At 39.3% G+C, this 17,003-nt stretch overlaps 1 protein-coding gene across 3 annotated transcripts in view; it reads right to left on the minus strand.

Moving 5' to 3' along the window:
- TBC1D16 (TBC1 domain family member 16) overlaps positions 1-15,793 on the minus strand; it is a 38,170-nt gene extending 22,377 nt beyond the window's left edge. The window contains exons 1-5 of one of the 3 annotated variants that reach the window (XM_083110479.1): positions 15,664-15,793; positions 13,016-13,145; positions 10,080-10,269; positions 8,681-8,798; positions 6,220-6,649 (exon numbers count right to left, since the gene is read on the minus strand). In XM_083110479.1, the coding sequence (XP_082966605.1) occupies positions 6,220-6,649; positions 8,681-8,798; positions 10,080-10,269; positions 13,016-13,115 (838 nt within the window). In that variant the 5' untranslated portion in view covers positions 13,116-13,145; positions 15,664-15,793. Of the gene's footprint in view, positions 1-6,219; positions 6,650-8,680; positions 8,799-10,079; positions 10,270-13,015; positions 13,146-15,626 lie in introns of all 3 variants that reach the window. The other 2 variants (XM_083110478.1, XM_083110477.1) reach the window with 2 other exon arrangements.
- Positions 15,794-17,003: the final 1,210 nt, after the last annotated feature.

The following is a 17,003-nucleotide window of genomic DNA, read 5'->3' on the forward strand; positions in this document are numbered from 1 at the left end:
ATTGAAATTATGGTTTACTTCGAGAATGAGAATAGGAGCACGAAGTACAACAGTGCCCACTTTTTTTTCAAATGCTGAATTGGAAAGTAATTTTAATTATGTTTTCGGGCTCGGGCCGGGCTCATGTTTACTTATTATCGGACTCGGGTCGGGTTCGGGTTTCATTTCCTCGGGCCGGGCCGGACTCGGGCCTTACAATTTAGGCCCGTGCAGACCTCTAACGTGCGGTGACGTCGACACTTGGGGTAGCAATGAGTGGCGTGCCCAACGGGTCATAACCTCCCCCGCCCTTTTAGAGCCCAGTATTCCTAAAAGAAGAACGTCAAATACAGGAAAAATTGCAAAGTTAGGAATGGCTACAAAAAATTGTACACATAACTTCCACCCACTTTCGAAAATCAAAAACCATTTGATTTGACTACTGAGCCAGAGATGCCGGGTTTGAATCTCGGCTTGGCAATGGGTGATCTTTGTGTGTGTGCCCCTTCATCAATTTTATTGTATCGTCTTCGCGATTAGCCAAATATGGCGGAAAGCGAAGTAAAATAAACCAAATCAAACAATCAATCAATGAATGATTTGATTTGATTCGATTTTTTGATACATTAGGTTAATAGCGAAGATGATACGACAAAATTAATGAAGGCTCAAACACAAAGAACACCCATGTCCAGGTAGGGGTTCGAACCCGGAACTCCTGGTGCTGTAGCGCGCTGTGGTAACCACTCCCCCACGATTGGTTGATTTGATGGTTGATTTGACGTTTTAAGTTCATTTTATACACAGAAAGGCTAATCGGAACTAGACCTATAGTTTAATGTGGGATCCCAACCACTATATACCTCCATTGGGTACAGATTCGGCACCACTTGCACTCCCCCACGGATGTCGGTCGACAACAAACGTTTGAGGAAGGCGCTAACCATTTGGATACGTGGGTATCGGTAAAGCAAACTGCATTTTTCCAGAGTATAGTAATTTTCAATGGCATTTTTGAAATATCATCTTTATATATGATTAACGTTTTTCAAAAATTTTGCATTGCTTGATTTCCTTAATTTCCCCATCTCACGATCTCATTACTGAAGGATCTGGACTCGAGCCCTGGCCTTTGCATGAGTGTTTCTTTGCAACCACTCTTCACCCGTTTAATTTAATCAACGTTCATCGTCATGGCAGAAATTAGGTAAAGCGATGGAAGAGAGAAGAAAATACAAATAATTTCTTCCCAGTGCATCTGCAGGGCACTGTGAAATCAGGAGCCTAGAATTCTCTGTTTATGATTGTCCCTCACGACTTTCCAAGTTCTTAGCTACTTATTCCGATTAAATCTATACAGCTAGAAAAAGTGATGGGTAACAAAACACACCTTTAAACAAACATTTTTTCTACTTTCTTCAATGATATTCATTTGGCTTTTTGAGTTCTGGGATACATTTTTAATTTCTATTTTTTTCATTATTCACTGCAGGCAGAGTACAACACATTAAGAACAAGAATGCACGCTCGTCACGAATCACGGCCTGAATTATTCTTTGTGAGGTCCGTTAATCAATTTCATCATATCATCACTCATCCTCATTTTCGCGATAACCAAATGTGGCAGAAAAGCGAAGTAAAATAAACCAAACCAACAACAAAAATTAGAACGCACGTTCACTTGCCCAAATAAATACATCCGTATTTATGATTGTTTAGCTTATCCATTTTTTTATTGGAGGCCAAGAGATTAGTATATTTAAATAAAACACTACTAAAACGAGAGCAAGAGAGAGCGTGAGCAAATATTTGTTATTAAATCATTATATATTCCATATTTTAAAAAAAGCATAAAATTTTTGTCTGCACATAAGACGTTCCAATTGCATAAATAATAAAAGTACATCCCATATTATACATACATATTGTACAACGTGTAAAAAGTAGTGTAAATACAGAGATCATAAGTACTGCAGAAAAATTTCCCCTTAGTTCTTTAGAGGATTTACAAAGGAAGCGAAGAGAATCCAATCCCCTATCTGTCCTATAGGAGATAGACTGGAGGACCTGAAAGCACGGGCTTTCAACCATTGGAGCGGGGCGAGGGGGCAAGGGAGGTAGAGGCAGAAATCTTCCCTTTCCCTTCGAAAACCCGTTTCTACCTGGAACTGTGAGGCGGAGAAAGAGTGAGCTAGGCCGCTGAACACACCGAGGGACGAGAAGCGCGTGAAAAAAAGTGTTGCATATGAACTGTGGCTTCAACAAAACAATAAATATTGTGATTTGAAAATAATTAGAGATTTGAGATTGATTGATCTATCTCTGCTAGACTAGCTACTCCTCAGTGCACGTCACTGGTAAGATGTACATGAATGGCTTCCATGCATTAAAGTTATGTTGTTTAATTTGAACCTACGTATTTTGTATATCTTGTGCATGTATAGATAAGAAATCACACACAACAAGGCTTACATCTATGGTGCAGTCGTACAGGATATTCTTGGTGATTCTTCGTAAGAAGAAGTATGGATGAAGACGTCACGAAGAGTACGTGACGATCATCATTCCAGCATAGGCTTATGCAAAGAGAAATTGTGTCGGCGTGATCAATTTCTACGGTAAGAAACCAAGATTGCATGGTTTGTGTATTATTTACAATAATTGTACAAGGGCATGTTAAAATCAGTGTGATACGGCTTGTATCTATGATATGTGATATTAAGTTATTCACAATTATAAATATGTTCGGTTTGAATTTATTCTACGAGTTCCGGCCAGATTCGGAAAAAATAGAAGATTATTTAACGAGGTTTGAACAGTCTTGTTTGGCTCATGATGTTAATGAAGCCAGGAAGGTACCCATACTGATTGAAGTTATAGGGTTTGCAACTTTCAAAGTGCTGAAGAACATCCTTGCACCTGAACCAGTCGATCGTCAAACGTATGTGATTCTCCACGACAACCTGCTTAAACATTATGGCCAGAGAACAAACAAATATGTGGAACGTTTTAAGTTCCGGCAATGCATACAAGAAAGTGGCGAGAATGCAACACAATTCATGGTATGTGTTAAGCAACAAGCACTTAAATGTAGACTTGGCCAGTACTTACAGGAAGCCATTGCAGAGCAAATAATTGTAGGAGTTCGGTCTGACGCCATTAGAAAGAAATTACTGTCTGAACTTACATTGACTCCAACAAAATGTCAAGATGTTGTGCTTCAAATGGAATTAATTTAACGAGAAACACAAATGTTTTTACGTCATGAAAAGGAATGTAGTCCTAATCTAGTTGCATTTGCTGGGACACAGAAATTTAAACAGTTTCCAGTCATCGCAAGCACAGAAAAAGAACTTCGTTAATCCTCAGGATAGAAGTTATAAAAACATCGAAAAATGTGATAGATTGATTGATTGATTTGGTGTTTTAAGTCCACTTTATGCACAGTAAGGCTAATCGGTACTGGACCTACAGTTTAAAGTGGGATCCGAACCACTATGTGCCTCCACCAGGTATCGAACCAGGGACCCCTTGATTACAAGGCGACGACGCTACCACTGCGCCATCGGGGAGGCCAGAATGTGATAGATGTTCCAGAAGACATGATCCTGGACAGTGTCCAGCAAGATATTCGATATGTTCATTTTGCAAAAAGAAAGGTCATTGGCATGTAAAATGCAAGTTTAGGAAAAATAATGTTGGAGTTGCGAGAAAGACAATATCTACGTCTAATATTAAACCTTTAGATGTTATTGATAAACAAAACATGCATACGAATCTTGTGCTTTGTCTTCATTGCACATTGAAGTTCGTGATTCTCATCCGCCAGAAGATAGTACTTGTACAATTTCATCAACACAGAAAATACGCAAGTGGAAGATGCAACACTCACTCGTTCAAAAGCAATGAGTGTTAGTTTCAAACCAAGAGCACAAGCTATAGATGGCACTAATGTTCTTGTGTCAGGAGAACCGTGCGTAGTTGATTTGCGTAATTAATAAGTGAATTGTACAATGTGAACTAGATACTGGATCTACAGTTACTCTGTTCAATAACAAGTCTTTCAAACAATTGTTTCCACATAGGCGAACACAATTTACTTCACTAACGTTAGGAGGCGTGAATAATGATATGTTAAAGTTGAAAGGCCAAACCTTGGTTGATTTATCATTGAATGATATATTGTATAAATTACCGGTTATATTGTGTGAAGAAGAACTGCATTATCCGTTGATTGGACGTTCATGGCTCGACAGTATTCATCCAGGTTGGAGAAAATTGTTAATACAATGTAACACTGTGTTGACAAACACGGGGTCTGAACGAAAGAAAAACGCAGATATTAATACTAAAATACCGGAAAGTGAAGGTTTGAGACCAGCTAATTTATTATCTAGCAAATATGCTAAAGTTTTTGATGGTGATCTATATACATTCAGCCCCAAAGAATGTGGAAAAACACTTTACTGATTATAAGAAAGGAAAGACGACGAAGGAAACACCGGAAAAACAGAAAGGAGTATATAGAATAGAATGTCAAGGTGGGAGTATATAGGGCAGACTGGTCAAAATATGGGTAAAAGATATAAAAGAAAAAGTTCCCAAGATAGGCCTCTCGGAACACATCTTGGAAAGCAGACATAGAATTGTAAAAAAGGAAATCATTAGAAAGGAGAAGAGAAAGTTAAGAAGAAATATGTACGAAACAGCGAATATTTGTAGGGGGGAAGAATAATCTTAACAGGGATGAAGGAAATTTAGAAGAAGTAGGTATCAATTTCCTCAAAAAATGGGATAAAACCTGGAAGATTGTACCAAATATCGGTTTCCACGTCACTCCGGAAGTTATCCAAGCTGCCCGAGATGAACGGGAATTTACTTTGGAATGGTGACGCGACAGTGAGAGAGAAATAACAGAATAAAGGGGAGAGGGAAACGTACGTGGAGGAGTGACCTCCACGTAGATTAGGAAGCCCAGTTGAGTAGGAAAAGCCGAACCTGCGAGTTGTACCTAGTGATAGACGCAAGTTTTTAGTTCTTAACATTTTTAACATGAGAATAGGTTAATAATACAAGTCTTTAGTGAACGACGAGTTTTTTTTAAATATGTCTAGGACGGGGACATAATATCCTAAATGTATCCACACCCACCCTTGTCCACAATCCTTTTATTACATTTCGACGTGGTACCATGTTAAGTACCTAGTTTTTTCGCACGAACCTGAAGAAGGGGATAGTTAGTCCCCGAAATGTAGTTCTAAAGAAAGGAAAATAGGAACAACATACTCTCATACGTAAGTACAGTTTTTAACGTAAATATTTTAACGTCTTTTTTATATTCTGGAATTGTGAGTAATACGCACCAAACCTACAAAATGCCAGGGACCACGGAATGAAATCAACAAGCCTCATTTCATAAGTAATCTCCAAAGTTACACAAGCACTTGTCCCACTGTTTCACCATGCGGTGAATACCCTGCTCTTAGAACTCCTTTTGCTGAGATCAGAACTAGTTGCGAACATTGTCCATGACTTCATTGCCCGAGTCGAAGTGCCGAGCTTTCAAGGCATTTTACTATGGACGAAAAATTGGAAGTCGCACGGCGATAGATCAGGCCAATATGGTGGGAGTTCCAACACTGTTAACATAAACGTCGCCAATGTGTTCTTTGTAACAGCTGGCGTATGTGGCCGCATGCTGTCATGCAGGAAAACCTCTCCAGAGGACAACAGGCCGGGCCTTTTGGCCTTGATTGCTGCATGCAAACGGTGGACGGTACTGCAGAACAAGCAGCGTTGTTCGTTCGACCATGGTCCAGGAACTCAAAGAGTCCAACTCCTTCTGCCACTAAAAAACAAATAACATCACGCTGCTCTTCCTTGCTGGCAAACATTCCGCTGCCGCAGGTGAAGTACTGACTGACTGACTGCCTGCTCACCTTCTCGGACGATACTGCTGCCCGACAGACCACCTACACATATCACGTGCGAGTCAATTATGCAATACGGGTTTCCTTCCTTACCTTCTGCTCTATCTCTACCCAGGGTTGTCGCCACACATATACATAAAGATAACCCAATACATCCACTCTTCTGTTTTAATTTGATCCACCCTCATACTTTGTCAGTATCGGTTCAAAATTGAATATTGCTCCATTCCGAATAGAGAAGAATTCAGGGGAGGGGTGAGAGGGAGGGACAGAAACCATCCCAGAAATAGAACTCAAAGAAAGCTCTTACCTCCACAGTTTGCCTTCTCACAAGGATTTGAAGCAATGAGACTGCAAGTTGATGTAACCGAATCCGAACGGCTCAGTGCACCTGGTACCGGCGTCTCCATGCCTCGCCACGCATTCCAGTCGATTGGGCTGTCGGTACGTTGAAGGGAAGCACCATCTGAGAAGTTGAGACTGTTCAGCTTGCAGTTGAGCATCTTGAGGTCTGCTAGAAAGGTAGCACTCGGTTCACTATTGCACACCCCACTAGTGTCATCCAGGCTCTGCATGGAGTCTCTCGTCCTCAACGGCGTATCACATGCATACCTCCCCCACTCGCCACAACGTGAAGACAAGGACTCATCACAACTATCCACAGAGATCCTCCGCACGTACGATGGGGTTCTTGGCCTCCATGTGTAGTTCTCAGTCGTATCTTTTGAATTGGTGTTATTCTGCATAATGGAAAAATGAAATGAGAAAACTTGGACGTACCATAAACCTGTTGTAATGCTTACATGATTGAACTTGACACTTATCTCACTTTTCTAATTTACTACATACCTTCCGTGACTGCCTTTTACACAAGAAAATCATTCAGAGTACTTCAGTAACTACAGTATATTGTGAAGAGTAAAACAAAGCCAATATCCATGGCATAACTTACAACCATTTACGGAATCTCATTATCCATGTACATGTACAGCAATACTCTTGTAAATACTAGGGATGGGACCGATTAATCGGTACTCTATCGGTATCAGCCGATATAGGCATATCGGTGTATCGGTTTATCGATAAAATTATTTTACCGATCCGATATATTAATTATTATCTCATAATTTAGTGCAAAATTCTGCCATTTTGTTGTATTTTTTATGGATAATCTTCATGCTCTGCTTTCTAAAAAAGAAAATGTCTAAATATTCAATTTCTTTTTCACTGCAGTCACCTTGAAACACACATTTATTAAGGAGGTCAATGAACTTTTCAGGTTCTTCAAGGGCCATTTCTAATTTTATATCAGATTGGTAGTATATCGGTTATCTGTATCGGTAAATTTTATATCGGTACTTTATCGGTATCGGCCCATCCCTAGTAAATACTAATCTCTACAAATGTAACAACTTATATGTGTTGCATACAAGGAAATGTATAGGTAAGGCACCATACAGTTTCAGCCTGTCACCATGAAAGCAGAGTGATCAGCACCATGCTTCAGCCACATTTATCCCCTCCCCCAGGCATCCATTAACCCCTCTGCCTGGGATTTAAATCTCCCACCTACTGAAGCACAAGAAGTATTGAAATCGCTCAGCTTTACCATACTCTGGTTACATCAAAGAATTTCTAAATCTAGAGAATATATTTAAATCAAATTTTCAGAGTTATTCACCGACAGCTTTCTCACACATCTTGATCCGTGTGAATTTTTTTGATTAATTCATTCTAGATGCAGTGTGTTTATGACTACACTATTTGAAAGTAAGTAATGTTCTTGCTCTTAACACAGTTTTTATCACACTAACACTTAAATGACAAAAGCTAACACTTGTAATTACAAATAACTTGAAAAATTCTTATACATTTGCAGGGGGTGTCATTGTCGAAAATTTTGAATTTGGCATTTCTCTGGTATTCTTCTCCAAGGCTTACCAGTTGAGACAACCTAGCCATTGCCGATGTTTGACTGCCAAAAACAACATTGTACAATTAGTTTTTCTTATTTCCCTGTAGATGGCAGTACAGACTAACACCTTTCTGGTCAACTGGTAGAAACAGTTTATGTCTACCGCCAACAGATGGCATCTAACAGCAGTGTGACATCAATCATGCAGTGAACATCCAGGTGTATGTCGAACAGTCATTAACACGGACTTCTGCGAACGTACATCGTTCCACCTTGAAGGGTTAATAAGATAGGCCAACTGAACTTCTGAGTCATTTACGCAGACACGCTGAGAGAAGAATTCCTACTAGATATGTGTGCATGTGTTTCATCATCCGTTTCATAAGTTTATCATTCACCTCCGTCTCTGCTATTAAACATAGAGAAAAGGCACGAAACATTTAACATAACAAAGATTCCTTCTCAGTTTGTCTACATTAGCTTGTAAGGATAGGATAAATGACTAACTGTACATTATAAGCGAAACTGCTTCTACCTCTTTAGAATGACTAAACTCGGTGGCACAAGAGCGATTGAAGAGCCACGGCCTGCCGGAGCAGCTTTTTCATTGGGTGATGCACGATCAGCACATTGGGCACTGCAGTTTTCTGGCTTTCATGACCGGAGTCGCTACTTCTTCTTTTCAAGTAGCTCCCCATTTGTCCTCGCTACGCTTGGTGAATGCCGAAATTTTGGGAGCTCCCACCGGGAATCGAACCAGGGAATGCTCGCACCAAAGGCAAGAGCACTAACCGCTGGGCTACGCAGGAGCCCTCTTTAGAATGAAGTTAATTCATTTGCATTAAAAGGTACTTACAGTAGAATCCTTGTTGGGTGAGATTTCGTTCTCTGTATCCGTGGAGGAAGGCTGCTCATTCACGTGTTCCAAGTTTGAAATTCTTGATGACAAGCTCGCTGTTTCGCTTTGATCTTCACTGCATTTAAAAGAGATAAATCAGTGAACGATATTGTCATGCAACAGAGCAAAACATAAAATATTATGGACATATTCAGCTGGTTCTCCAATGGCAAATTATAGGTAAGAAAAAGTTAAACCATGCAAAAGTAAAGCCATGATCCTATAGGCACTATCCTATGGACTGGGCCTATATGTCATGAAATTTGAGATGGGGCCAAGAGGAAAATTGAGCTGCACTTCTCGCTCTACCCTTTGTTCAACATGCCAGCTTCTGTTCACAAGATACTTGTCCACGGCCCAGCGATTATTTCAGCTGCCCTTCTGCCAATAGGAGAAATGTCAGAAGAGACTCAAGATGCCAGAAACAAGCATGTAAAGCATTATCCGGAACACCATACTCGGACCATCTCTCGGGGATAAAAATGATGGACGTAATCGTTCGACTCCTTAGATCCAGTCCGAGATAGACACTTCAAAACTATGTATTAGATCTCGTTAAACATCTCCTCCAGTCTCTGGATGATGTTGAAACCGATTCAGATGGGAATTGTAAATACATTGAACAATGCATATGTCGTGGTTTATTGCATTGTGAGTGCAATTGGAATTAAAATATCAGAATTTTGTTAAATATTGTTGTCTGTCCCTAAAATGATAGACTATATGAAAAGAAAAAAAACATCTACTTTGGAAGGTCACAGACTAAAAAAATAATTATTACCAGGTTTTCCATGCAATGATAGGAATGGACAATCTTAATATTGAAACTGACATGTCATAAGAATAGATGGACCCTGTGGCCGAGTGGTTAGCACATCGCGCTGCGACACTAAGGATCCTGGGTTCGAATCCCTCTCGGGTTTGGTTGTTTGTGAATGTCCATTCATCAATTTCATCACTCATCCCCATCTTCACAAATTAGCCAAGAGGCACAAAACGTGAAGAAAATTATCTAAACCAATCAAATCAAAGTCATAAGAATAAAAATGAGAAAAAGTAAATCTCATGTTGCAATGTTAAAGAACCATTGCCATGAAAATTCACACATTTCCAAAGCAGTAACATTTAATCAAAATCTATGCTATAACACAAATTACTACTCTCTGCACATCTATTTTCATTGCTTTACATATTTTTTTCCACTTATGAAGGTTAATTACAACCATGTGGATAAATGACGATTGAAGAAACACAATAAGACAGCCATGCCTTACTCAGGATCCAAAACATGGGCCATAGGCTTTGTCGTACACTATGGTAATAGCTCCATCAGAAGCCAGCTACACCACAAGCCTACCTCCTATGGTTCCGCTTCTCGATTTTCCAGGGGTTACGACGCAGCGTGGAATTAGGGATCCAACTGAGCATGAGAGTAGACTTGTTGTTGGCCGTTGCTTGGCAATAAACGCTGAGGTAGCCAGGATGATGAACGACTTCACAGTCTTGCCGCAAGAGGGTTGGTGGATGAACGCAAACATTGTTTTTACCTGTAAACATAGAAGAATTTAAATGTAGACCATATCTAATTACGGGAAGTTAAGTTCACTCTGTGTACATACAGGCTACAAGACTGAATAGTTCCTAAACAACAAAAAAGAAACCTGTTACTCTTCGTTAAATATGAACCAACCATGTTCAGGAAGTTCCATGACCCAAAGAAACTACAGTAACTTACATAAATTAGCGGTTATGTAATAACTTTATGTAGCTGTCACAAGACTTTTGAAAGGACACGGAAGTGTTTTCTCCCTTCGTTCAATTTATTCGGCCGGTAAGTCATGTATTTTTCAACATTAATGTCTCTCTGATGCACAAGGCTTCGATTGCCTTGGACTACGTGAACCAGAAGTTCCGTGCATTTGATGATGTAACCCACGGTCAGTGTTTCCAACCACGCAGTTGTTTTTTAAGAAGATGACAATTTTAACTATGTTTGCCTTACCTACCCTAACCTTGCCATGCATGGTTTGTGGGGCTATCCGTAAATGGTGTGTGGGGCTACGCATGGATGGTTCGTGGGGTTTTCGAACCCGGAAAAAAATACAAAATCAGTAACACGAAAGTAGGTATTTTTCGGTGAAGAAGGTTGGAAAGACTGCATACCAACTGATGATAGACAACGTTAGTCAACATTTGCCTGCCATATTGTGTGTAACGCAAGCGAAAAAGGAAGGAACAATAATTACTCGATATGTGGAAAATTGAAACAATTTTCGTGAAAAATAGCAAAATCCGACCTTAAAGAATCCTTAGCAATGCAGAATAGGTAAGTACGAATGCGAAAAATAAGAAAATAAACGAATTTGAGATGTTTCCTGGAGATCAGAATTTTAATAATAAATCAATCAATCAATCAGCATATTACCTATGCAACAGCTGACAAATGGCCACTCATGTCAAATATGCATATGGAATAAAATAAAATTGTTCAGTGAGAAAGATGTTGGCATTCATTATACTTCCATAACATGTGCATATACACATGTAAGAAATTCATATGATGCAGAGCAGGTTCATCAGCAAAGACAAGATTAGCAATCAGAGTTACAGCTTAGAAGTGTATATTTGTATGGTCTTAAATATTTCAGTATCTTTTCGGCCCAAGTTCCTTTTGTTTTATTGCGATTTCATCATGCTACAAATGCAATTTTTACATGGTCCGATTTCGATGTACGTCTGTTAACACATACTGCGGAGTTTTAGTGATTACTTAATATTTTCTTCAATATATGCTATTGTGGTTAGGTTAGGCAGGTTAGGTTTGGTTCCCTTAGCATTAAAATAAAGTCCCTAAATGCATTCTACTAAGGTTCCGATTTACTTCTACATTCATTCCCATGTTTCTACGATACGAGGGTGGTTTGAAAAGTTCTCGGAATCACCACCAGATGTCAGTGCTAGGACAATGAGGTTCCCGCATAGTAATAGGCCATCCTTTATTAATAAACACGTGGCGCGTCAGTGTTCTGGGTAGAGATCTGTGGTGCAGACGTCACTTTGTAGTTGTTCCAGTGCATTGCTTTGTGAAGATGGAAAAAATCGAGATTCGAGCGGTGATTAAGTACTTCGTAAAGAAAGGTAAATTTGGTCGGGACAACTTAGAAGATGATCCACGTAGTGGTCGCCCAAAATGTGCTACTACCCCAGAAATTATTGAAAAAGTGCATAAATTGGTCAATGAGGATCGCCGACTGAAAGTGCGTGAAATTGCTGAAGCTATAGGAATGTCATCCGAACGGGCGTATCACATTTTAACAGTTGAATTGGATATGAGAAAATTATCTGCAAGATGGGTGCCGCGAACAATGTTTGACTCGTTTTAAGAGAAACCAAACAGGTTTGTGACGACAGATGAAACGTGGGTCCACTACTATACCCCAGAGACAAAACAACAGTCAAAGCAGTGGAAACATTGATTCACCACCACCAAAGAAAGCAAAGGCAATACGGTCGGCCGGAAAGGTAATGGCGTCAGTGTTTTGGGATGCGAAAGGGATTCTGTTGATCGATTATCTTCCCACTGGTCAAACAATTACGAGACAATACTACGCTAATCTCCTCGACCAACTAAAGCATAAGATACGGGAAAAGAGGCCAGGTTTGGCAATTTGGCAAGAAAGAAAATCATCTTGCATCAGGACAATGCGTGCCCTCACACAAGTATCGTTGCCATGGCAAAAATTCATGAACTTGGTTACGAATTGTTGCCACATCCACCTTATTCGCCTGATTTGGCTCCCTCAGACTTCCATCTTTTCCCCAAACTCAAAAGTTTCCTCGGTGGATGGAGATTCTCTTCAAAGGAAGAACTAATAGCCGAAGTTGACACGTATTTCACAGGCCTGGAGGAATCTAATTTTCGAGATGGGATCAAGGCATTGGAACATCGCTGGACCAAGTGCATTAGTGTACAGGGAGACTACATTGAAAAATAAAAAAAAAATCACTGTTGTAAGTCGTTTCTTTCTATTCCATTCCGAGAACTTTTCAAACCACCCTCGTATTTACTGGCACTTGTCGACAGAGAATATCTTGTCCATGAGAAGTGCGTAAGGTAATTTTCAAGTTGTTTTTTCAACATAAATAACTTTTTTTCGAGTCCAAACAGTGCTCACTACTTTAAGGAAGGTTCAAATTTCGTGTGCAATAATTAGTCTTTGTGCTAGGAGAAATCATAAAACAATCGGAACAGTTACCATGTTTTCAATTCAATAGAATTTTGAGAGTACTTACAGAATACTACTTCACCATCTTGAAATGTTGGTGATGAATTTTCAGCAGGGCATCCCAAAATAAGACTTGTTGCTCTACGTAATATCCTTGGAATTGGCATTTTTCAACAAAAAGAGTAGGTTCCATGCATCTAAAAAAACAAATACACAAATTTTCGATTATATCAAAAGAGTACAATAGTTTTATATGGCCCACTCTCAAAAAATTCATCTGCAATAAGTACTTGTGGATATTACAATGATCTAAAAGTTTCTTCACCAGTTTTTCTATATTCTAATGGTATGACAGCAAAATGTTTTGGTTATTCTACATTGCTTATCTCTTTTGGTTAATCATGACAATAAGGAAAGAACAGTTAAATAAATTTTGTGACACAGAAAAATATATCCCGTGCTATTATATTATTGTTGCACAATCATATCTACAGAGCATTCCCCGACATTCGCAACGAGACTCGGCGGCAAGCGGCACGGCGTCAGCGCTTGTCTTTCCCGGTGAACGGGTTTCGTGACAGTCGCACGCTACAGTCTGTTGTTTTTTTTTGCTCTCTTTCCCTTTTGGGTTGACGTTGCAGACTGACGCCAGTATAATCCTCCCTCGGAAGTTGTGTTGTGTCTTGTCCGTGTGTTGAAGATTGTGGCTTAATATGGCACCACAAAAGTTTACATTACAACAAAGGATTTATCTTGTCGAGTGTTACTTTGGAAAGAGGAACGAAATTTCCTGGTGTTCCCGTTCCACATAAGACCACTATATTAAACTTCATAAAAAAGTTTAGAGTAACAGGGTCAGTTCTGAATACAAGTGAAAAGAAGAATGGGGATAATCCGCACACCATGCGTGAGTTAAAAGAGAGTATTGTACGAATCAGGAGAATTACAGTAGACGAACTTGCACGTGTAAATGCCAATTTCCTTCGGAGATGCAAGGAATGGGTTGCAGCAGAGGGACATAATTTTCAACATCTTCTGTAGTCAAGGTTAGTACACAATATGAAAACTGTAATTTTAATAGCCGACTCTAGCGACTGTAAGAGACCAGTTCACCGGGAAAGACAAGCGCTGATGCCGGGCTGCTTGCCGCCGAGTCTCGTAGCGAATGTCAGGGAATGGGTACCAGTTTCATAGATCGGAGACACATTAAAATCGAATATTTTGTGTTTCGCATGGTTCGTAGTTACCAATTGTGTATTGTGGTACATAGTTCAAGGTGCCATTATGCTTTTTACATGAAGAAAAAACACAATTTTTCACATAGACAGTAATTTCTTTGACTCCTTTTTTCGCTAACATAACACAGAATATGGCGAGCAAATCTTGACTACCCTAGTGGGCATGCAGTGTTTCAAACATCCTTCACCGAAAAATACCTATCATGTTCGTCACTTGTGCAAATTGTACATTATGCACGGGTAGCTGACGGATAGCCCCACAAACCATTCGTGGATAACGCCACGAACCATTCACGGATAGCCACACAAACCATTATGTACGGTAGCTGACCAATAGCCCCACGAACCATTATGTACGGTAGCTGACCAATAGCCCCATGAACCATTTCCGATAAGGTTAGGTTAAGTTAGGCAAGCATAGTAAAAAAAGGGGGGGTTTGAAACACTGACAGGGGCTTATGACATCAAACGTACGCAGCATCCGGTTGTCGTAGGGCAAACAAATGAAAGCAATGGCAATTGTGTGTCAGTGAGATATTTGTCTTGAAAAATACATGATTTCCCAGTCAAATATATTAAACGATGAAAGAAAATACCTCGACGAACGTTGTAAACCTTGGAGAAACTCATTTCCGTAAGTAGTTTCTTGTGTAAAATTGAGGAAATGTATCTCCGATGTATGAAATTGTTACCAGGGAATGCTCTGTACTTGGATATCCAAAAAAAAAAAAACTATGTAAACTCAAGACGAGAACAAACATGTTTCTAACGATTGGCATGTCATTATTTACTTTTCCACACTCTACACTAACAAGATTAAGCAGAGAGCATATACTACTTGTAATCTTTACCGAGTAGTCAAATGTTGTAAGACAAATACGGTATCAAACACCTTCAAGACAAGCTGGACAAACAAGCAAACATTAGAAGCTGTAAAGTACTTCCAGTGTGTACTATTTGTCAACAAACACCTTCAAGATAAGCTTGCCTAAACATACAAAAATTACTAGCGGTAAAGTACTTCAACTGCATAGGATTTTAAATAAGTGAAAATAATGATTATAAACTAATACCGTTCTGTCCTCAGGAAAAACACAAACCGTACGAATCAAATAATTTAATCTACTGGTAAGTTTCAGTCAAAAATGTGAGAGAGTTCCTGCACAAAAAAAAAAAAAAAAAAAAAAAAAAAAAACAGGTTACGCCCCCCGTCAATCTGTCAATGATGTATTTTTCTTGATTACCGTAGATAAGCCGGCCGTCTTTCACCGTTGAGTACACAGATCTTCATTTTAATGTATTTCTCTGATGAAAAATACTAAACATTTCAAGAAATATTTTCTTCCATATGTTAGACACCAAAAAAGGTACATTAATCTACAAATGTCGTATGTTTATACCATTCTATAACACTTATTGTGTTGTGCTATCTCTAATCACCTATTATGTGACTTACTATAACAAGACACACAATTACATTCTTGGGATCACGGTTTTCCTGTGCACCAAAATCATTTCCGATTGTCATTGCTGTGCTGGCTTCATCCAACTTGATTCCTTCGGATGCTGCGGACAAAAGAAGAACGAATTCCGCGAAAAAGCATCCCACCTACACCCACGTAAAGTTCGCATCCAGTCGATTTTTCCCATCTAGGCAAAGGGCAAGGTCCGGAATGCATTTAATCCTGTATGTGATTGATCACACAAATAGGCAATAAATATAAATTAATCATGATAAAGTGTGTGTGTGTTCTGTTTTTTATGTTTAGGATGGCACATGTCAACACTGGAATTAAGATAATCTTACTTCTTAGTTCTTACATTACATACGCTACAAATAATACGTAGTTATATGGTATAGTATGTCATTAACTTTTGGTGAAAATTGTAAACGTTTACTTGTTTAATCCACCTTATGCTCAGGTAGACTCAGGTGATGTCAGCTGAGTGGACGGTAACGCCGCCTGTCAACCAATCCATATCCTCCACGAGAGAAAAAAACTAGGAAAATGAATGAATTGCTTTATTTTACGTCGCTTTTACGCCACTTTTGGACAATTTGCGAAGATAGGGATGAGTGATGATGACCCGATGAAATTGATGAATGAACCACCACAAATACCCATGCCCACGCCAGGACTCTGACGTCGTAGTGCGATGTGCTAACCACTCCGCCACGGTGGCCGGCTAAACTAGGAAAATAAAAGTTCATTTACCACAAATGAATAGGCTGGATTAGACCTATAGTTTAAAGTGGGGTCAGAACCAGTGGCGAACACTCCTCGTCAGGGGCGCCGACTTGTCAAAATTATTGAGGGGGCTCTGAACACTGAAATAAATGAATGAATGACTCACTCCCTCCCTTTTTTACAAATAAAAATTACGTCTTCGTATAGCAGTTTTTAAGCAGCTATTATATTCCTCATGCAAATGAAATGTAACATGAAAAATGTTTAGAAAATGTTTCAAAGTCTCTTTAGGCCTATGTCTTTTGTGTCTGCTCATTTGTTTCTTAGATAACAATTAACATTTTTATTGAAAAGTATGTATTTACATTAAGAGGCCAACCTAACAGTTTTATGCCCGCCTCGGTAGCCGAGCGTGTTGGGTGTCAACTCAACTAGCTTTGATCCAGAGGTCTCGGGTTCGAGTCCCGGCGAGGGCATGAGTGTGTTTTAATGTGATGGGTTGCAAATAACCCATAAAATAACTAATATTTAACAGTTTTATTTAATTATTTACATAAATGCTAACACAAATCGCAGGAAAATAGTTTTACTTTTTTGTTCTTGCTACAATATTTTACTTTTTAAATTT

The sequence above is a fragment of the Lepisma saccharinum genome, chromosome 24, assembly GCF_977018435.1.
Source record: "Lepisma saccharinum chromosome 24, izLepSacc3.1, whole genome shotgun sequence".
Lineage (NCBI taxonomy): Eukaryota > Metazoa > Arthropoda > Insecta > Zygentoma > Lepismatidae > Lepisma > Lepisma saccharinum.